Source organism: Pleuronectes platessa, chromosome 2 (assembly GCF_947347685.1).
Source record: "Pleuronectes platessa chromosome 2, fPlePla1.1, whole genome shotgun sequence".
Classification (NCBI taxonomy): Eukaryota; Metazoa; Chordata; class Actinopteri; order Pleuronectiformes; family Pleuronectidae; genus Pleuronectes; species Pleuronectes platessa.
Genome location: NC_070627.1, coordinates 13224 through 35909, shown reverse-complemented (window position 1 = coordinate 35909; position 22686 = coordinate 13224). Strand labels below are relative to the sequence as shown.

Genomic DNA, 22686 nt, shown 5'->3' with positions numbered 1-22686 from the left:
ACACTAGTTGATAACTTGGTTAATAGAACGGCAGCCTCATTAAAAACAACCGTTGACGCTGTCACCTGCTGAAAAGAAGAAAGTAAACCAGAGGACATTAGCTTCATGGTTTGATTCTCAAACGCGTGTTGTAAAAGATCACGCAAGCTGGAGAGGAAGTGGCTTTCCACCAGTAAATATGATTTTAACCTGGCCTGGAAAGATGGTCTGATAAATGACCAGAAGGCACTTAGAAACCCAGAAGCTCTATTCATTATTGGTAGAATAAATAAGACCAGCCCTCTGTACCTCTACCGCTCTGTAGCTGACAGAGAGTCACAGCTCTACTGATCCATCTACTCTGCAGTTAACCAGAGTGTCTGGACCCAGGTTTCAACATGGACTCAACTCAGAAGAAGAGCTACCTGTTACTGATCATTAGTGTGTTTTGTTCAATCTGTCTTTTTTCTTAGTACCTCTGCCCAGTAAGCAGCTCAATTGTTCTCAGACCTTAAATCACCTCAATGCTGAAAGGTTTTCTGCAGCTTATGATCCGAGCATAGCATTATCTCTCCATGCTGATTATCATATCCAAGCTTTGAACACACACTGCTCCTCCACTTTAGACAGAGTGGCTCCTTTTAAAAAGCGATTGGTCCCCTCCATAAACCTGCACCTCCTGAGGTGCCTATATTTGTTTTTGGTATTGTGTTTTTAATAAAATCACAAATGTTAGAGCTAGTATTACCCCCTCCTCCACTCCCCTCTCCACTTGTGTAAGTCAGCCATAAATTTGGGATTCTTTCTCTCCCATCTCCCGGCAAGACCTCCCCGTCCTGGTGGGTAGTATCACCTCCTCCAGGCCTGTCAATATCCTAACTACAACCATGTTAAAAAATTCCATCGGCCCATGTCTGGTCTCTATTATCCACAGCTCCCTGTTTTTAACCAGGCAAGTGTTCAGCCGCGCCTGGAAAAGAAAACTTTGATCCATACCTCCCTAATAACTACAGGCCTAAATCTAAGCGGCCATTTATTTCTAAAATCCTAGAAAAGTTGTTGCCAACCAGCTAACTGCCGTCTACTCACAAGTTCCGATCGGGTTTCCGTCAGAATCACTCGACTCAAACTGCACTTCTTAGAGTCACCGATGACATTATGCTGTCTGCTGATAAGGGTGATGCTCTGTGTTGGTGCTGCTCGATCTCAGTGCAGCTGCTGACACGGTGGATAATGATTGGAAGGCAGTGGGTGGGAGTCTCTGGGAGCGCCCTGGACGGCTTTTCCTCCTTCATCAGGTTTAGGATCCACTTCAAGGTCCTTGTTTTAACTCATAGAGCCTGCATGGTCTGCCACCGGAGTACATTGGTGACCTTCTTCATCCCTATATCCCCAGTAGGTCACTCAGGTCTTCTGACGAGGGTAAACTGCCTGCCCCCCCACTGGCTCCAACGCTATGGAACTCTCTTCCTCTAGAAGTACAGTCTGTGGTCTCTGAAGATGTTTTTAAAAAACAACTTAAGACCCATCTTTTTAAATGTGACTTTTTTTTCAACATTAGATGCTCCTTGATTGTTCTATGTGTGTTTTTATTTGAAGTCCCCTGTTGCCTGTTTGCATGATTATTTTCAAGGTATTTTTATTAAAAAAATATTTTTACCATGTGGCTACTGTTTTTATTGCTTGTATTCTTTTATGGTTTTATTTTACATCTTTATGTTTATGTGTGTATATATATATATATATATATATAGGTTTTTAAATGTACATATATATTCTATGTGTATATTTTATTCTTGTGAAGCACTTTGTGAATTTTTTTTCTGTGAAAGGTAAAACCAACAGGGAAACAATCCATCACCTCCTCCCTATGAACAGCACAGATACAGGGTCTAGACCAGAAACCATAGAACCAGATTTATATCTGGTCCTCTTTTCTTTTGTTGATCTCCTGAACTGACGTCACTAGTTTCATCTTCTAAACCAACAACTTCTCTATGAGACTTTCTCCCAACTGGACTTTTAAGGAAGGTCCCCCCCCCCCAATTGACTGTTTCATATTGAAGCAGATTAATAGGTCTTTGTCAACCAGCTGCGACCACATGCTGAGACTGGAATAACATGAAAGGATTAAAGGAACATTAGACTGGTTTAAATCATATTTATCACATAGATTTCCATTTGTTCATGTTAACACTGACTCCTCCATGCACACACAGGTTAGTCATGGAGTTCCTCAGTGTTCTGTCCTTGGACCGGTGCTCTTCACCTTATATCTGCTCCTTTAGGCCACATCCTCAGAAAGCACCTGGTCCACTTCCACTGTGACGCAGACGACACCCAGCTGTACATCCCAGCTGGACCCACAACTTCTTACTTCTAAATCTAAACAAATAAGTTATATTATTAACAATATTAATAAGAATATCATATTGTTACCATGGCAAATATGGATTATTATATTTATACATTTTAATATGAACCAACAACATCAATATTCACAGATTTTCCCTGTTCAGTGAGAAAGTTTGAAACCTGAACGAACTCTTCAGACCTGAAACACTTGCAGGGTGTCAGCTGACAGTAACTCCACCTCCTCCTCTTCCTCTTCCTACTCCACCTTCCTCCCCTGTGGGTGGCGTGAAGCTGGCGAGGGGCGTTCTGGTGTGGTGATGGCATGTTGGAGGTTTTTGCTTCTCTACATAGCAGCTTCCACCCACAGCCAGGCCTGACCTGATGAGGGGAGGACCTGCAGAACCTCCTCCCAGCAGACATAACAGGAAGTAGAGCCGACAAACCTGTTGTTCTTAAGAGTTTTTCTCTCTGCAGCAGCTCCCTGTCAACACACCAACAGATAAAGAACCAGTTACATGGACGTTCACCTGCTCGTTCAGAGTTAAACAGGAAGTTGTTCATAATATTGTGACCCTTCAGTTGAAAACACAAGAAACAGCTTTCAGCTCAGTGACAAACAGGAACCTTCATACAGACGAATGAAGTATTAGACCATAAAGCTGTAGTATTAGTCTGTACAGGTGTAGTATTAGTTGGTAAAGCTGTAGTATTAGACCGTACAGGTGTAGTATTAATCGATAAAGCTGTAGTATTAGTCCGTACAGGTGTAGTATTAGTTGGTAAAGCTGTAGTATTAGTCCGTACAGGTGTATAATTAGTTGGTAAAGCTGTAGTATTAGTCCGTACAGGTGTAGTATTAGTTGGTAAAGCTGTAGTATTAGTCCGTACAGGTGTATAATTAGTTGGTAAAGCTGTAGTATTAGTCTGTACAGGTGTAGTATTAGTTGGTAAAGCTGTAGTATTAGACCTCACAGGTGTAGTATTAGTTGGTAAAGCTGTAGTATTAGTCCGTACAGGTGTAGTATTAGTTGGTAAAGCTGTAGTATTAGTACGTACTGGTGTAGTATTAATCGGTAAAGCTGTAGTATTAGTCCGTACAGGTGTAGTATTAGTTGGTAAAGCGGTAGTATTAGACCGTACAGGTGTAGTATTAATCGGTAAAGCTGTAGAATTAGTCCGTACAGGTGTAGTATTAGTTGGTAAAGCTGTAGTATTAGTCCGTACAGGTGTAGTATTAATCGGTAAAGCTGTAGTATTAGTCCGTACAGGTGTAGTATTAGTTGGTAAAGTTGTAGTATTAGTACGTACTGGTGTAGTATTAATCGGTAAAGCTGTAGTATTAGTCCGTACAGGTGTAGTATTAGTTGGTAAAGCGGTAGTATTAGACCGTACAGGTGTAGTATTAATCGGTAAAGCTGTAGTATTAGTCCGTACAGGTGTAGTATTAGTTGGTAAAGCTGTAGTATTAGTACGTACTGGTGTAGTATTAATCGGTAAAGCTGTAGTATTAGTCCGTACAGGTGTAGTATTAGTTGGTAAAGCTGTAGTATTAGTCCGTACAGGTGTAGTATTAATCGGTAAAGCTGTAGTATTAGTCCGTACAGGTGTAGTATTAGTTGGTAAAGCTGTAGTATTAGTCCGTACAGGTGTAGTATTAATCGGTAAAGCTGTAGTATTAGTCCGTACAGGTGTAGTATTAGTTGGTAAAGCTGTAGTATTAGTCCGTACAGGTGTAGTATTAGTTGGTAAAGCTGTAGTATTAGTCCGTACAGGTGTAGTATTAGTTGGTAAAGCTGTAGTATTAGTACGTACTGGTGTAGTATTAATCGGTAAAGCTGTAGTATTAGTCCGTACAGGTGTAGTATTAGTTGGTAAAGCTGTAGTATTAGTCCGTACAGGTGTAGTATTAGTTGGTAAAGCTGTAGTATTAGACCGTACAGCTGTAGTATGAGAACCTAAGGTGAACAATAACATTATTAAAAATAATAATAGTTTTATTTACCTTGCGCGGTTTGACTGTCTTAGACTTTGCAGAGGTTAACTGGTTGTGGGTCTGAGACATCTGATCCAGGTACAGATACACACAGCAGATTTAATGTTCACATCAATAACTTATGATCTGAATCAATAATCGATAATCACATATTAAATTGTCACTCGGTAATGTATTGAAATGTTTGAATTAATATTAATAATCTTTGTTATTGATCAAATCATCTGAGGAGCTGCTGCTAATCAACCTGTACTTCACACTAACAGGCAGCAGGGGCGCCGACGCTGCTGTAAGAGTACCTTTCATGTCAGCGAAGAAGAAGTTCCGGAAGCGGCGGCGATAGCGGCTAACATTAGCATCAGCTGATCGGCGGGAGTAAATGTTCGTTGTCAGATTGTGGGAATAAACCTGCAGCTGCTTCCTGTGTCCCCGCTGCACCGAGGGGAGCTAGGTAAGCTAAGTGCTAAGTGCTAACTGCGGCTTCAGGCTTGTGTTCAAAACTCTTTGACTCATTTCAGCTCAGTTCACGTGTTTATTCAAACATTAAACATGAAAACGTCTTAAATAGCGACCTAGGTTAGCCCAGCAGCTACTAGCTAACAGGAGCTACTCTCAGACAGTCAGAGGGAGACGCTCCTGTTCGTAGGAATCAGTTTAACGATGTCCACATGCTAACGTACGTCCTTTACGTTGTCATTGACCCGTACATCCAGTAGAGGGCAGCGCAGAGTTTGACAACAAATGACAACGAGGAGGCGGTGAAGAAGTTTCTGCTTCTTCTTCGTCTCTTCTTACTGATCCTGTACTTTCTTCTCCTCTCAAACTTCCACCATCGTCTTCCTCATTTCCCACGGGCGCAGCGTTGCCTGATGGGAAATGTTGAAGTATCGTACCAGAAGCTTAACATTATTCTAATTTGAGTAAAATAACAGTAAACGACCAGAGCGTTATTGATCGTACAGAGGGGAAAGTATCATACAACTGGCAACACTGTGATCGTCTCACTTGAACTCGTGGCTATTGGTTTTGTATCTTTAAGTTTTATTGAGCGAATATACAAACAATATTAATTCAGAGTACAAATAGAAGACGGTCAGTTTACATGTGTGTATCGTTGAGCTTTAATGAGCCTTTAGCCCGAGGCTAACTGATCCTAGAACCTGATCCTCATCAATTCTCTGAAGGTGCTGAATGAATCTGATCAGTTTAATGTGATGAGTATCGGATGTGTTCGTTTCTGTCCTCAGTGTCCTGGTGTCCTCAGAATCCTGGTGTCTTCAGCGTCCTGGTGTCTTCAGCGCCCTGGTGTCTTCAGTGTCCTGGTGTCTTCAGCTTCCTGGTGTCTTCAGCGCCCTGGTGTCTTCAGTGTCCTGGTGTCTTCAGTGTCCTGGTGTCTTCAGCTTCCTGGTGTCTTCAGCTTCCTGGTGTCTTCAGTGTCCTGGTGTCTTCAGCTTCCTGGTGTCTTCAGTGTCCTGGTGTCTTCAGTGTCCTGGTGTCTTCAGTGTCCTGGTGTCTTCAGTGTCCTGGTGTCTTCAGCTTCCTGGTGTCTTCAGCTTCCTGGTGTCTTCAGTGTCCTGGTGTCTTCAGTGTCCTGGTGTCTTCAGTGTCCTGGTGTCTTCAGCTTCCTGGTGTCTTCAGTGTCCTGGTGTCTTCAGTGTCCTGGTGTCTTCAGCTTCCTGGTGTCTTCAGCTTCCTGGTGTCTTCAGTGTCCTGGTGTCAAGTGTCCTGGTGTCTTCAGCTTCCTGGTGTCTTCAGCTTCCTGGTGTCAAGTGTCCTGGTGTCTTCAGCTTCCTGGTGTCTTCAGCTTCCTGGTGTCAAGTGTCCTGGTGTCTTCAGCTTCCTGGTGTCCTTAGCGTCCGTATGCCTCTGATGACATGAGCAGTTCTGTGAGTCTTCTTCTTCTCTGATATTTAGATTTTGATGTGCTGAACATGTTTCATCTATTCACTTCAATAAGTTATGACTGTTACATCATCACAGTGACATCATCATCACAGTAAAACCTTTATCATGACTCTGATTGGTTAACAGGCTCTATTTAGGAGGTTTTATTTAGGATCATATGTTATATATCTGATTTTTAACATATTGAATACATATTCAATATGTTCTTCCGGGCCACTAAGGCCCACGGACTCGAACACAGAGGTACCGTGGTACCATTGACAGTGGGGGGGAGCCGCCCGCCTCGCTGTGCTCCAGGGGAACAGCCTCCTCTACCCGACAGCAGGGAGACAGGAGATCCACTTCTGACCCACATGTAGACCCGTCCTCATGTTTGACCCGGAAGGAAACCTCCAGATGTTCGGTCTGACAGGCCAGGAACATGAAGACCCGTCTCCGCAGAGATTGATTGAATCTTTACATCCCAGACTCACTGACCAGAAACCACTCGGGGGGGGGGGGCATGATCATTAGAAGTTTTCACAGAAGAATTTTGAGGTGGAGCGAGATTTGAAGAAGCCGCCTCCCAATCGTCTATTCTCTTCTTCCAAAAATGATTCATTGATGGAAAAACATTTTTCTGAATATCTGTAGTATTATCTAGGGTTAAGGTTAGCAGCAGGGCTCCATCTCATTGGCCAAATATATTTACATGGCACATGTAACATTTATCGCAGTTCAAGTCTTTTGCGATATGTATATTGCCCATGTTGATATCGCAATGATACTAAAATCACATAATTGGGGCGACTGGGATTGAACCACTGTTCTTGTGTTTAGTGGACGACCCGATTGCTCCCCTGAGCCACAGCTAATTGGACGGACGACTTATTGCCTTGAAATCAATTGACTCTGCTTTGTTTCAAGTGGGGAGTCAGATATGATGACCAATCAGCAGTAACTGTTCCAGAGGGTTAACCCCCCCCCCTCTCTAGTGTGATGACGTCTCTTTTTCAGGCTCACAGGAAGAGGAGGAGCACAGGAAGTTCTGTTCGTTCCCAACCCAGCACCAAGAACAGCAGAGCGGCTAACGCTAACAGAGTGGCTAGCAGGATGGCTGATGTTAGCAGCACACCTGATGGTGACACTCCCCCCTCCACAGAGACCATTGATGTGATGGACAACGCTGAGGACAGTGAGTACAGATCGATTCTGATCAATGAGTTACTGATGTGTAACACAGGCTGTATCAGTAACTGAGTCAATAACTGGTGTGTTCAGGTGTAGAGGAGGTGGTGGATCTGACCTGTGAAGCATCAGAAGCTGCTGTGGTCGACCTCACCAACAACGACTCAGTGCTGGTAACGAGTCAGTCAGTCAACTAGTCAGTTAGTCTAGTCAGTCTTTCTTCCTCAGATTAGTGTCAATAATCTAATAATCAAAGTCACTAAGTTATTGTCTTGTGTTGATTCTTCTTGCTTCTTTTTTCTTCCAGCTGGTGGACGAAGGTAAACCTTTTTTATTGTGAATCTACTGACATGTTCTTCTACATTTGAAGGACAGGGACATTAAAACATCTTTGGTGTCTTCCATCAGGTCCTCAGAACAGGAGAGTCCCCACAGGTGAGAGTTACATCGTCAGCAGTGATGAAGACGAGGACACGCTCCCTGTCCTCAACCCTGCCACCATGTCCTCTGTGCACACCTCCAGGTATTAGACCTATCCATCATTACATTATCTTGGTATCAGAGCCGGGTTTTAGTCTCTTCCTTACTGACAGAATCTGATTGTTTCAGGTCGACTCCGGGGACGATCAGTTGTCCTGTTTGTCTGGACTCGTACTCTGAGGTGAGACACGGCCTCAGGACATACTTGAAGTTAACGACGTGTAGGCTAACGTAAGATGGCTGCTTCACGTAACCTGCGTCCCTTTGGTGCCTTGTTTGGGCTCATCCTTAGAAATGAATGTTGTGGGTTGCAAGATGCAGAACCTTCATAAAGTTCAGGGCAGTAGCGAGTCATTGTGACCAGGTCCACAATTACACACATTTGTTTGATGTGTTGTCGTTTTTTTCTGTCTTGATTCTATCATTTGTCAAATGTGGACGTCCTCGGGTTCCTCCAGACAGATGTTCATTCCTGTTAATGTTTAGCCCACGCAAATAGGAAAGTGGCAGAAAGGTCTGACTCAAAAGATTATGGAGCAGAATCTACTGGAACTGTCCAGTAACACGTAGTATCTAAGAAGTATGTGAACAATAACGTTCACGACTCAGCCGCTTGTCTGCGCTGACGCGTCGTCGAACAGCAAGTTGATCTTGGGCCTAACACACGTGTGACGAACCTGAACATCATGAAGGATCCTGAGCTCTGTTTGGTTATATCCTCCACAGATTGTAGACAGCGGCCGATTGGTTGTGTCCACTAAATGTGGTCACGTGTTCTGCAGTCAGTGTCTGAGAGACGCTCTGAAATCATCACACACGTGTCCTACCTGCAGGAAGAGACTCACCCACCGCCAGTACCACCCCCTCTACGTCTGACATCACCAGGGACCTCACCAGATGACCTTTGCTGCTGAAACTTTTTTTTTTTATCAGAAACAAGAAGCCTTCAGTCAGATCGTATTGATAATTGATTGATAATTTATATTTTCAGTTTTCATCTGATCGTTTAAGTTTATTGGTTTAAGTAAAAATAAATACTATTGATTCTATGGAGACATTTTTTTTCTAGTTTTGATTAAAAAATTGTCTGAAGAACTGGAGTCACTCAGGTAACCTCTGACACGTCAGTGAAACGTTTCACTGCACAGACTTAAGGGGGGGGGGGCAGCTGGAGTCCACAAAACAGTGTCAGAGCAGAATCCAATCGACACATTAAAAGAGACAAAAACGTAACATGTTCCATACATCTCCTGAGGGAGTAGAACCGAAACGAGGTCATTGTTTATGTTTTAAAGCCTAAAAATCTCTGATGTCTTCCATCGAGATGCATTCAGGGACCATCGGAAATACATGGTCCGCAAGCTTAGTCACTTCTGCTTGACTTTGGGCTTAAAACATTGTGTAATGACCTCGTTTTAAACCTGCTGAATTCAAACCGTGTGTGTGTGTGTGTGTGTGTGTGTGTGTGTGTGTGTGTGTGTGTGTGTGTGTGTGTGTGTGTGTGTGTGTGTGTGTGTGTGTGTGTGTGTGTGTGTGTGTGTGTGTGTGTGTGTTTTAAACTTGTGTCTCATAAACTGTAGAGAATCAAACCAACACAAAGTGGACATCAGTGCTGTACGTGTCCTGATAACTTGGGATCAGTTATTAGTGTTAAAGTGTAAAGGGAGCGCAGGTCGGGGGGGGGGGGAACAGACTCCGACAGAGACACAGGACGAACACCTTCATGTGTCTGATCCTGAGATGATGAATCCTTCATCAGAGAACCCGTCGCGGTGCATCTCAGAGACATGTCCACAGCTCCAGTGCCCAGGCTTCATTCTTTTTCATCATCGTCACTCCGGAGGACATGATACAGAAAAGTCTGTCTTTTGTGTCCTACACCGCCAACGCCTTCCATTCCTGCTGTTGTGAAAGTCACCTTTAGGGGGCGTCTCTTATATCTTCAGCTGTTCAGCACAGCGCCCTCTTCGTGACAACGCATGTCCTTATAAGGACAAATAGAGGCCTGGCAGTATGCTAATTGCAGAGAGCTGAAACGTGCCTGTCCATTTAGAATGATTCTGATTCACAAACATACGCACAGTAGTGGGAAACTAAATTGGACTGGTGTGCACGTGTCATGATGGTGATTGTCTGCGTGAGAACATTTCTGTGCACATGTTAGTAAATGAGGTCCATTGTTGTTTCTCATCAGCTGCGTTCGACGCGGCCCTGTGCAGCACTGACCTCATGTGACACAAGCTGCTCTTAACACGATGCTTGATGGTTAGAATTTTTGTCCACCTTCTTACAGCGCTGCAGAATGTCACCAGGTCCCATGACCTTAACACATGGCGGGAGCGAGCTGGACACACGTTCTCTAGCTGCAGCACCTTGGGTCTACTTGTGACATCACAACTCTTTGGCAGAAGGCTTCACTGACACATGACATTATTTTTTTATTCTGAGAATTCAGGTTTGTTTTCTGCTCTGTATATCCATAAATGTACGGTATAAATTAGGGGCCTTTGGGGGTAAAGCATCTTGCCCAGGGACACTTTGGCCGGGGCTGGGATTCGAGCCTCCGCCGTAAAAACTGAACCCTCTTTGTACCGCTTTGGTTAAAATGTAATGTTATGTTCTGTTTACTAAAAAGAAAAAGATCACACAGTGTGATGAATTTTCATCTCCTAGAACAGCTGAGAATCTTGTTATTTATTTAGACAGCTTCTCTCTGATCACCCTGATCAACTGACCTCAATAATCTAAGCTACGGTCGCATCATTTCCTGTTATGGTACGGATCCTCTCTGAACAGTAGATGGCAGTAATGCGCCTTGACGTTGGCTGCCACTCGCCAACAAACAAAGCAAGCCAGAAGAAAACAAATGTTAGGTCCCATTTCACTGAGAAAACTACCCAGAAACAGAAGCACCACTTCTTGTGGTGTAATTCTTCAGCAAGATGGAAACTACAGCACGCTGCAAAAAACCTTGGATCTCACGCCGCTGCCCAAAAATGATCCTGCCTTATATGCAGCGATGAGCAACAACGTCCAGCAGCTCAAACTATCATTTGTTGTATGGCAGAAGAATACAGAGTACAAAATGAAGAGGGGAATCCTGCAAAGTGTAACACCTGCCTCCAGAATGAAATTGATTTGCGTGTGAAGGAGCATGAGGTACATTTTCCAGAGATATTAGAGGAAATACACTTGAGAAGAATGGTCGAGATTTACAAAGGAGGAAATTACTCATAAAAAAGCCGTTATTCAAGCACAGGCCAAAACAATACAAGGCCTCAATAGAAACATTGCAGAGATGGATCACTGCAACAACCAGCTGAAGCTGGCAGCCATCGAAAGGAAGAAGTTCCTCTACCTGAAACTGTACAGACTGCAAATTAAGTTCAATCAGATTTCATATAATGAGCAAAGGTAGAGATCTCAGAATGGAATGATCTTAATGAAGAAGTTGAACAACTTAAATTTCAGCTTTGCACTGAAAACAAAGCGCATTCTGAGAGCCATTGAGTTTTCTTTGACCAGAAAGAGGTCATCTACAATAAATCCATGAACTCAAGAGTGGTTACAGAGTAGAACAAAAATCAACTTCTACTGTGCATACAATCAAACCCTGGAGAAGGAGCACCAGGATTTGATTATTCAAATAGAAGAATTGACCAAAAGCTGCAGGAAGAACTTGACTCTAGAATATTTGCCCGAGGAGGACAATGCAGAGGCTCTGGAGAAAGATAGAGTGGAGATTCAAGGGGATACAATTCAGGACCCCAAACATTTACACATCTTGATGCTGCATGTCAGGTCATGAATGATGTCTTACAGCAGCTTAGGATGAGCTTTGAAAGTTTGAAGGAAGAAATTCCTCATCAGAGCATCGTAAGGACACCGTCAGACTCAGACCTGAAGGTCTCAGACTCAGAGCCACAGGTTTCAAAACATGAGGCAGAGGTCACAACCCATAAGCTACACATCCCACACCATGACCTAAACGTCTCAGTCCATAAACCTGAGTTCTCGGTCCATGAGCCAGATGTCTCAGACAACAAACCAGAGAGTTTTGATCTAAGGGATGATGACTCTAAATCATAGGACCATGAATTTAGTTCTGAGGTCTCAGTCCATGAACCTGAGGTCTCAGAGCGTAGAGACCAGGAGACAAAACAGACAAAACAGAAAATGGAGGAATAATCGTTTGTATTTCCTCTAACCAAGCAAGTGGGGTATAAAGAGGTAGAATGTTTACACTTTGGGAATATGTTTGTAATGATTCTCAGGTATACAAGAATTTTGAAGTAAAACGTCTTCAAGCATCTACAACCAAGTGCAGTTGCCTTTGATTCCATCTCTTGGATGACCATGACAATACAGTGGTTAGCTCCGCCCTCTTTCTGACTACATGTTACTATGCTTTCATGTCCCATGTAGTGCACGGCCATGCAAGGACGTAAAGTGCTCCTCAGTCTTCACTTGTCATTCAAACCCCAAGGAGGCTTTGTTCCTAGTGGATTAATCCATTGTTTTTCTTGTCTTTGTAGTAGAAAAATTAACTAAATATGCTTAACAAACTATTTTGTATTTGGATAGTAAGTTTCTGCAGCCTTGTAAGAGACTTTTATGACTTGTATTTACATACACCAAATGTTTAAGACTTGAGCTGTTTTATGGTCGGGACTGTTAGTGTTGAAATACGTTGAGACCATTTGTTACTTAATTACCCATCAAAGGAAGGAGTGGATGTCTTCTTATCACCTAAGGAAACACATGTGAATCAGCTGCTAATGTTTAGATTCCTCTCCTTCCCCCACCCATGTATCCTTCCTGGATTGGTTCAGAAGGACAGCCCTAAATCCTCCTATATAAGATCTGTGTTTTTGACTGTTCTTCATCCTCACTCTGAGATCCTTGTGGTTTCCCTGTGTTGATCCTTTCTGCAGAAAGCCCCTTATTAAATACACGTAGATAACTTTGTTGTTTCTAGCCTCTTGTATCTCCAGATTTCCATCACAATTTGGTGTCAGAAGTGGGATTGCACGTCTGGACGGATCTGGACTCGGGTCAACGGTTGACCGATCATCTTGGAAAAAAGTTTCCAACCTTAACCTCCCCATACGGGTGAGATGCAGGGACTAAAGACCCGAGTCCCGGATCGTCTCAGCGCTGCGATCTATATGGTGAGAATCTGAGATTTCAAGTGTAATATATACCAAGCAAAGCATAGTGTTACGGAGAAGTTGGTCTAAGAGGAACGGGATCCTCCAGACAGGTGAAAGCCCTGTAAATTTTTAACCAAGGTTTAGAAGAAACCTGGAAGGTAGACTGACGAGGTACCTTAAGGAGTTGTTTCGACTGCAACCACAGAGAGGACATAATACTGAGTGTATTTGCATTGTGTCAGACAACTCAAACAAAAAGCGCGCTATGTAGAGAACTTCTTTAAGGCACTATGATTTGTATTGGTGAGGCAGGATATTTGAAAGTGTATTAAAAAAAAAAAAAAAAAAAAGATAAAAAAAAGAAGAGATGAATTGAGAAACTAACAGTAACCAAGTAATTATAAGGAAATTACTATTGAATATAATATAGTAGGGTATAACATTATTTTGACGATGTTTATATTACTAAGTTTTATATTTGCTCCTTAAGATAGCGTTTAGGAGATTGATGAAGACTAACTAATACTTAAATTAAAATAAAAAAAAATCTTTACATAGGTAAATGAGAAAATAAGATTTGGATAATAGAACTGAACTGAGTAATCCTTATGTGAACTTCATGCGAAGGAACTATGGTGACACAGTACTTAGTCTGATACAAGTATGGATGAGTGAATGTGGTTTCCAGCTGGGGGGAGTTTTCGTGTAAGGAATGTGGTTAGAAAGAAAATTGCATCAAAGGGACAGAAAACAGACACTGGCAGGGACAGATAACACCTCACAAATGTCTCAGTGTCTCAAAATGCAGGTTTCCAACCTCGACTCTTCCCCGCCGACAAGAAGACAACCAGAACAACACCAGGCTCCACCAGAAGCGGATGTTCCACAGCCAGGAGCCCAGGCTCCACAACAACCTCTTCCAGATAATAATGTTCCAGACCTGCAACTCCTCTCTCACCTCGCACCAGACAAGCAGGCAATATGGACTGGGACAGGATCCAGCCCAAATCGCGAATTGTTGAAGTGACCTGATGTTGCCAGCCTGTTAAAACGTACATCGCGGATGCAGAAGAAGAGGATTTCAAGGAAGGAGAGGAGACGGCACGTGGAATGATGATTGGGACATTTGTTTTCTCTGTGGAGAGAAGGGACATTGGGCAAAACTAAAAAAAATTGCAGAAGAAACAGCAACTTTACAAGGTGATTGAACCGAGGCGGGGATGGAGGAGAGGGAGGAACCAGCATCTTTGAACACAGAACGAGGCCGTGAGGAACACTTCACACATCAAGAGGGTGAATGCACCACACCAACACAAACACTTATCAGGGAAGTACATTTTTTTTTTAGAAAAGAAACACAAACTACTGATTGGAACATATGATAAATATTAATGAAATGTATATGTTCGTATGCCAACGCACACACTCACAGTGCTAGGGAAAGAGAATATATTCCTTGTTGTTGTAGGAGCAACACATTCAGTCATCAACAGTGATATGTTTGACAAACATCCTAAAATGAGCAAATGAGTTGTTAGATCTGTGTTAGATTCAGGAAGCACCGTGGTTGAAAATTCATGACTCCCTTAATATGAGGTGATATTATAATATAATATAATATGAGGCATCACTGAAAAATTCAAGTGTTAATTTTTTGCTATCCTCATGTTGTCCAAATTAACATGATGGGAAGAGATGTAAAGTATCTTTTGGATATTTTATAATTTCCAACCCATTAGGAGTCATAGTGATCCGAACGGCTGATCTGGATCCACTACAGATTTACACGTGCATTAAGTGTAATGCTGATTCACTGTTAAGTGAGTATGAATGGAAGCTCTGTTCATCTATTGTCACATCGATCTAGTGGACAAGGCACATTCAGTCATACTAAGAACATCCAAAAGATTTACACTGCACTCAAACACAAAGGGAGAGATGCAGGTTTTGAGAAAAGATGGTTTAGAGAAAGTTGTGTGAAAGATACTTTAACACTAAGTTTCATGTTCTGGAATGAACATAGATGTGCTGTTTCTGAAGTCACCCTCTCAGTTCCTTCACAGATGTTCAGAGGATGCTCTCCTTTTGAAGTTCCTGGTTCACACTCACATGACTTGCTGTCAAACACAAAAATGATGAATGGAAAGACTTGGTACCGTGGATACAAAAATTTGTCAATGCTGACATTCGGGAAAAAATATCAGATCCTGTGGTTAGGTAAAATCTATTTTTGAAAAAAATCTGTTGTTCACACTTTCAAGGTTGTTTAACTGGTACCAGACACACGTAAAGAAGCCCAATATGCACATGCATATTTAGATTATACAAACAACATTTCAAGGGCTCAAGGTAATCATGATGTGGGTTTAATTGAAACATGGAACCTGTGGTTATCACACCATGATCTGACAATATCTAATAAAACAGAAAGCCATCGATGGTATTACACCAGTTTTCAACTCTCTATTGAGGGCAGGTGTAATTGTTCCTTGCAAGGATTCAGTTGTGCACACTCAGATTTTTTCCGGTGAGGAGTATTTTTGATAAAACACAACCTGAGGATTTGCGATTCATCTAAAATTTGTAAGTTGTCAATGCCGCAGTACAGCAGCGCGCTCCGTCGGTTCCAAATCCTTATACAATCCTTTCCCAAGTTCCGCCGGCTAGTAAATGGTTCTCTGTTGTTGATCTGGCAAATGCATTTTTTAGCGTTCAAATTGATAAAGACAGTCAATACTGGTTTGCATTTGAGTTCAACAGAGAAAGTTATACATTCACACGCCTGTGTCAGGGCTACTGTGAATCACCTACCATTTACAACCAGGCACTAAAAGACAGCTTGAGCTCATTAGAGATAACACCAGGAAGTGCACTTTTGCAATACGTTGACGATTTAATGATTTGTGCACCAACTAAAGAACAATGTGAAAAAGATACTGTAGCTCTCTTAAAACATTTAGATGCACAAGGCCACAAAGCAAGCCTGAAAAAATTGCAGTTTGTAAAAGAACAAGTTTCATTTTTAGGGCATGTGATCACAGCAGAGGGCAAATCCCTCTCCCCTAAGAGAGCATTAGCAATTCAAAATATTCCAAAACCTGTCACAAAGAAACAAGTGATGTCATTCCTGGGAATGTGTTCTTATTGTAGATCATTTATTCCTAATTATGCTGTCCTCGAGGCGCCCCTTAGCGCAATCGCACACGGGCAAGGCTTACAAGCATATAGCAAAGTGACATGGACTGATGACGCGGAGAAAGCTTTCACTGACTTGAAACTGACCTTACAAACGACTCCGACTTTAGGGCTACCCAACCCTGACCGACCTTTCACACAGGCTGTTGACGAAAAGGGGGGCTACATGACTTCAGTTCTCCTCCAGGAACATGGGGGCAAACAGAGACCTGTTGCATTTTTCTGAGCAAAACTTGATCTAGTTGCTGCAGGCCTGCCTACTTGTCTCAGAGCTGTAGCAGCGGCAGAGAAGGCTGTAATGGCGTCCAGGGATTTAGTAGGGTACTCCCCACTCACCCTGTTGGTACCACATGCTGTGTCTATGATTTTGTTGGAACAAAAGACATCTCATTTGTCTGCTGCACGCTGGCTCCGTTATCATGCTATTCTGTTGGAAATGCCTAACATCACTGTGAAAAGATGTAATGTTCTTAACCCAGCTACTCTTCTTCCAACAGAAGGAGATGGTGAACAACATAATTGTGTAGTAACAATAACCGAAGTTTGTTCCCCCAGACCAGATTTACAGGAAACACCACTGCAGAATCCAGACCTTGAACTGTTTGTGGATGGATCAGCGTCTCGCAATTCAGACACAGGAGCAAATCAAGTTGGTTTCTCTGTGGTTACAGCACATGATACATTGATTGCATGACCACTCCCTGCTTCCCTGTCTGCACAGGCAGCAGAGCTCACTGCTCTCATTGAAGCATGCAAATTGGCTCAGGGGAAAAGGGTTAACATCTACACTGACAGTAGATATGCATTTGGTGTAGTACATGATTTTGGCACGATTTGGAAACACAGAGAATTCCTTACATCATCAGGCAAACCAATTGCGCATCATGCTCTAGTGTCTCAGATGCTTGATGCTATCCTCCTCCCCAAACATGTTGCTGTATGTAAATGTGATGCTAACACCTCTAATAATGACCCAGTATCACAAGGAAATGCCAGTCACTGCAAGAGAGTCCCAGAACCAGAACATCCACCTGCTGCACCCACAATGAATGATTAAAGCAAAAGATCAGTGAAGAGGGGGCAGTGCTGACCAGTACAGCTGTTTATAATAAGTTGCTTCGGAGAATCACATGATACACACACCGCCGAGAAGACGACAAATGGAACGCTGACCTCTCCAGTCAGCTGGGTCTAAGTGGCAGTAGAGGAATTGTTCTCTCAATAATGATGACAGCGATCTCCTGCTGACTGACTCTAGATACGAATTTCGTTTTTGGAACATTCAAACCAATCTCCCAGGACAGTTCGTTTTGTGGGTCTCAAGCATCCTGTGCGATATGATGATTTGTTTTCCTTTGAAGCTACAGGAAGTGGTTGCTCGTTTGAACATGCCACACTTCTATTCGCACGTATGTCTCCCCCACACGGCACCTTTATACTCACAGTTTGGTTACTTTAGCCTCCATGAACCTTATAGGGAAGGCCAACTGTGTCCCTATTGTTTGTTCTGCCAGATGATTAGAATTAGATCTACAGTGACGACAAGATAAGGTGTGTTTCCCCTCCCTGAGTGGTTTCCTCCCCAGAACCCTTTGATAGTGATAAAGAATGTGATGTTACTGTGTGGTTGTGTAATCTGCTCTTATCATTCCTTCCTCCCTTTTAAAGACGCATACCGTTCGCGACAAATGCAGTTTGCTTGACACTACAGGGATGATGATGGTGAATTGATGCATTTGATTTTTTCATTCTCATAAGTTGTCAATAAATGACAAAAAGGAGGGAAATGTAGTAGAAAAATTAACTAAATATGCTTAACAAACTATTTTGTATTTGGATAGTAAGTTTCTGCAGCCTTGTAAGAGACTTTTATGAGTTGTATTTACATACACCAAATGTTTAAGACTTGAGCTGTTTTATGGTCGGGACTGTTAGTGTTGAAATACGTTGGGACCATTTGTTACCCATCAAAGGAAGGAGTGGATGTCTTCTTATCACCTAAGGAAACACATGTGAATCAGCTGCTAATGTTTAGATTCCTCTCCTCCCCCCCCCCCCCATGTATCCTTCCTGGATTGGTTCAGAAGGACAGCCCTAAATCCTCCTATATAAGATCTGTGTTTTTGACTGTTCTTCATCCTCACTCTGAGATCCTTGTGGTCTCCCTGTGTTGATCCTTTCTGCAGAAAGCCCCTTATTAAATACACGTAGATAACTTTGTTGTTTCCAGCCTCTTGTATCTCCAGATTTCCATCACATCTTTTTCGAGAATATCTGACATGAGGATCCAGCTCGTAGTACTGTGATCCTGACTGAGTCGACTTTATGCCAAATAAAAAGTTGTACTAAAAGGGTTGTTCATTCTATATCTGTGTCTGGTGTTATATTTATGTTGGGCCAGTCTCTTTCTCCAACATACTTCATATTACACTTTGAGCATTAAATTAAGTAAATCAAGTATTTTGAGTTGTTGAAATCTTATAACTGTTGTAAAGCATCAAAGGGGATTTGTTTAATTTTGGGAGCCCTCTCCTAAGAATTGGTCTAAATGGGCTTCCAAGTTTAATTTGTATGGGTTAGGGTTCACCTCCAGTAATCTGTAAAGCATGGGCAGGGCAGGACCTTCTCCAAACTCACGAGTCACGGTTCAGGTGCTCGTGGCCTCTTTTGGATTCATGTATGATAGAATAATCTCCGTACAGCCTGGCTTTAATGTTGGAGCGTATCATAGCAATAAACTGGGAGTGTTAGGAAACATCCAGCTACAGTGGGTCTGAGTGTTTGCTGGTCACCATGTTCCACGTGCTCCACCTCCACCCACACAGATCCTGAACTGAAGATAAATCAATATGTATTAATCCACCTGTGGGTGTTAGAGGACAACTGTTACAACCCAGATTAGAGCTCGGAGGAAGGGAAATAACACAGCACCGGTAGAATCTGGCAAAGCAGCCTTATATAGAAAAAATGCCCCAAATGATTTGCATTAACAAAGGAATCAAAGAACAAACAAGTTACACAAAGGGTTAGGGTCGGAGGGTGACGCCAAAACATAAAATAAACAAAAGACAAGCCCTCTTCCTAAATCCTGGTCCTACTCCCCTGACTCACGGTATCACATCAAAATAACACTGTCTAGTGGCTAGACACTGTTATTTTAAACCTGAGACGTAACAAACTATCTAATAAACTTTCATAAACAAGAATATATCGCATTGATTAAATCACAAACAGCTCAAGTTGCTCTCAGACAGTGTGGCAAAACTGCAGAGGAGAGGTAAGACAATACTGTTGCTCTTTTCTATAGCGTGGTAAATGTGGTAGAAAAAGGAAATGAACAAGACAGGAAGGAGCAGAGACTCGGTTTCTATTCAGAGAAAGAGAATCTGTTCTTCAGTCTCTGGCAGCAGCTGAAATGGAGCAGCAAGAAAATCAACTGGACAGAGAAAGATTCTCCTGTTTGATCTGTGTGGATCTACTGAAGGATCCTGTGACTACTGGCTGTGGACACAGCTTCTGTAAGAGCTGTATTGACAACTGGGACAATGGGGAGGAGAGAGGAAGCTACAGCTGTCCTCAGTGTAGACAGACCTTCACACCGAGCCCTGTCCTGGAGAAAAACACCATGTTAGCTGATTTAGTGGAGGAGCTGAAGAAGACTGGACTCCAAGCTGCTCCTGCTGAGAGAGAGCTCGGGCTGAGGAGACAAACCATCCAGCAGAGAGTCCAGGACACAGAGAAAGACGTGAAGCTGCTTCAACAGGAGGAGGAGGCCCTCAATGGCTCTGCTGATAAAGCAGTGGAGGACAGTGAGGAGATCTTCACTGAGATGATCCGTCTGCTGGAGAAAAGAAGCTCTGATGTGAAGCAGCAGATCAGATCCCAGCAGGAAACTGAAGTGAGTCGAGTCAGAGAGCTTCAGGAGAGACTGGAGCAGGAGATCACTGAGCTGAAGAGGAAAGACCAGGAACTGAAGCAGCTCTCAGACACAGAGGATCACAACCAGTTTCTACACAACTACCCCTCACTGTCACCACTCAGTGGATCTACACACTCATCCAGCATCAGGATCCGTCCTCTGAGGTACTTTGAGGACGTGACAGCAGCTGTGTCCCAGGTCAGAGGTCGACTACAGGACATTCTGAGTGAGACAGAGACAGAGATTTTACAGATTGTGTCTCAAATGGATGTTTTACTGCCTAAACCAGAGCCAGAGACCAGAGCTGACTTCTTAAGATATTCACAGGACATCACACTGGATCCAAACACAGTACACAGACGTCTGTTATTATCTGAGGAAAATAGAAAAGTAACACGTATGAGAAAAATACAGTCTTATTCTGATCACCCAGACAGATTCAATGTTTGGCGTCAGGTCCTGAGTAGAGAGAGTCTGACTGGACGTTGTTACTGGGAGGTGGAGGTGGAGGTGGAGGTGAGAGGAGGAGTTGCTGTAGCAGTCACATACAATAACATCAGCAGAGCAGGGAAATCAGATGAATGTGGATTTGGATACAATGATAAATCTTGGTCATTATATTGTGATAGTTACGGTTATATCTTTTGTCACAACAACATCGACACTCCAGTGTCAGGTCGTCTGTCCTCCAGAGTAGGAGTGTACCTGGATCACAGTGCAGGTGTTCTGTCCTTCTACAGAGTCTCTGACACCATGACTCTCCTCCACAGAGTCCAGACCACATTCACTCAGCCGCTCTATGCTGGAGTTGGGGTTTATTATCCTAGAGACACAGCTGAGTTCTGTAAACTCAAATAGACTCGAGTCATTAAAAGAAGTGATTTAGATTCTGTGTGTTAATCTTTAACTTCTCTTGTCTCCATGTTTGTTGATCAAAGTTCTTCGTGGTGGCGTTTCTGCTCCGCACAGAGATCAGCTGTCAATCAAACACTGACCTTCCTTTATCACACATATTCATTTCTCACTTTGTAAAGACAGAAATCTATAATTACACTGACATTAATGTGTTTGAAAGAACTAATGTTGCTGTTGTTTTCTAAATCAAAGTAGAAATCAGGTTGTGTGATGTTTTAGAACCTGTGTTGATCCTGATCCTCATCAATGAAATGATTGTTTGTTCTGTTCTTTTCCACATGTGACATGAAGGTGAAACAAACTGAGTGTGTGTCCATGAACTCACTGAACAGACTTTACTGATGAAACCATCAATTAACTCAGAGCGTCAACATGTCCAACAGGTCAACTTCACTCTGGTTGGATTTACAGAGCATCAATGTTATGGGATGTTTGGTCACATTGTAAATGTGGAACCTGGTTTGTTTTTATCACAGCTCATCTCTGTAAAGTGTGAATCCACTCGTCCTCATTGTATTTACATATTTAGTGAACGGGCATATTGATCTGCTGCTGCGTAGGTTTCTGTTCTTTCTTTCTCGAGTGACTCTGAGGGTTTGTTCTGCAGCTCACATCACATGTGTTTCTTATACATGTCTATATACATTTAAATCTCTTATATATGTATAAAGCAATACAAATCTAATGTGTGAAGAAGCTAAAGTTGAAATAAAGAATAAATCCAGTCTGTTCTTTTGTCTTCATTCAAAGCTTATGGAGACAAAGTGAAACTCCTGTGAGAGAAGAACTGAGGCAGTTTCCTCCTGAAACTCCACAAACCTCTGTGTTCAAGTTCAGTCTCTGTCTTTTCAGGGACGATCACAGAAACACTCAAGTTCTAATAAAAGTGCTAAAACGACACATTTCTCATTGCCTGTCATTCCAGTTTTCTCCTGATGTTCAGATTTCCACTCGACTGCGATGAAAGATCAATGACTTCTTATTCACCATTTGCAGAGTTTGATCTCACGCATCGATCATTAAACTTCCTCAGCAGATCCAGTGAGTTTGGATTCATTCCAAGTGCAGGAGTCTGAAAACAGCTCAGAGACACTGAGGACGATGGACAGTTTCTGCAGCTGATCCAGTGAAGGTCAAAGGTCAGATGCTATCAAGAGTGAGTTTATGGATGAGATCATCTCTTTGGTTTCCACCTCCATGTGTCTCACACTCTCCTCAAAGCCTGGCTGTAGAGAACTCACATGATTAAATCCAGAGTGACCTTTGTCCCACACACACACACACACACACACACGCACACACAAACACACTTCCAGCCAGAATTCTGCAGGACTGACCCTAACCCTAACCCTTTTTTTTTACAATAAACTTTATTTTAGACTGTCAACATACAGTGTTAAAACTACAAATTATACATTTAAAAAAGAAGAGATAATTAATAAATTAATTAAAACAGGAGAAATACAGTAAGGATTGTTTAATTATTTCGATGACTCCCCCTGCTTCAACCGACGACTGGGCAGTTGAAATGGGGAGCTAAAGGCGATGCACTGGTCGGCGCACGCCTTCAATGCTCTCCACTCTCACATATCTCCTCAGCCGAACCAGCTTTTTATTTAGGAAAA

General features: G+C 42.6%; 2 protein-coding genes and 1 long non-coding RNA gene across 13 annotated transcripts; 2 read left to right on the top strand and 1 right to left on the bottom strand.

Moving 5' to 3' along the window:
- Positions 1-2124: 2124 nt before the first annotated feature.
- LOC128450934 (uncharacterized) lies at positions 2125-5180 on the bottom strand. Its single transcript, XR_008340056.1, has 4 exons — positions 4627-5180; positions 4337-4396; positions 2534-2815; positions 2125-2364 (listed from the first exon to the last, which is right to left on the bottom strand). It is a non-coding gene; the product is annotated as an uncharacterized LOC128450934 (long non-coding RNA).
- On the top strand, positions 4645-8932 carry rnf4 (ring finger protein 4). Of its 11 annotated transcripts, none has more exons than XM_053434600.1 (8): positions 4798-5511; positions 7052-7137; positions 7229-7406; positions 7493-7572; positions 7707-7719; positions 7808-7922; positions 8009-8060; positions 8606-8932. In XM_053434600.1, exons 3-8 carry the CDS (start codon positions 7325-7327, stop codon positions 8753-8755), a joined length of 492 nt encoding a protein of 163 aa, XP_053290575.1. In that variant the 5' UTR covers positions 4798-5511; positions 7052-7137; positions 7229-7324; the 3' UTR covers positions 8756-8932. The 11 variants fall into 11 exon arrangements, with proteins under 11 accessions (XP_053290569.1, XP_053290575.1, XP_053290544.1 ...); XM_053434569.1 differs by having other exon boundaries at positions 7207-7406; XM_053434586.1 differs by having other exon boundaries at positions 4798-6213.
- Positions 8933-19561: 10629 nt separating this feature from the next.
- Positions 19562-21786, top strand: LOC128450623 (tripartite motif-containing protein 16-like protein). Its single transcript, XM_053434198.1, has one exon. The coding sequence runs from the start codon at positions 19643-19645 to the stop codon at positions 21002-21004; it is 1362 nt and encodes a 453-aa protein (XP_053290173.1). The 5' UTR covers positions 19562-19642; the 3' UTR covers positions 21005-21786.
- The last annotated feature ends 900 nt before the right edge of the window (positions 21787-22686 follow it).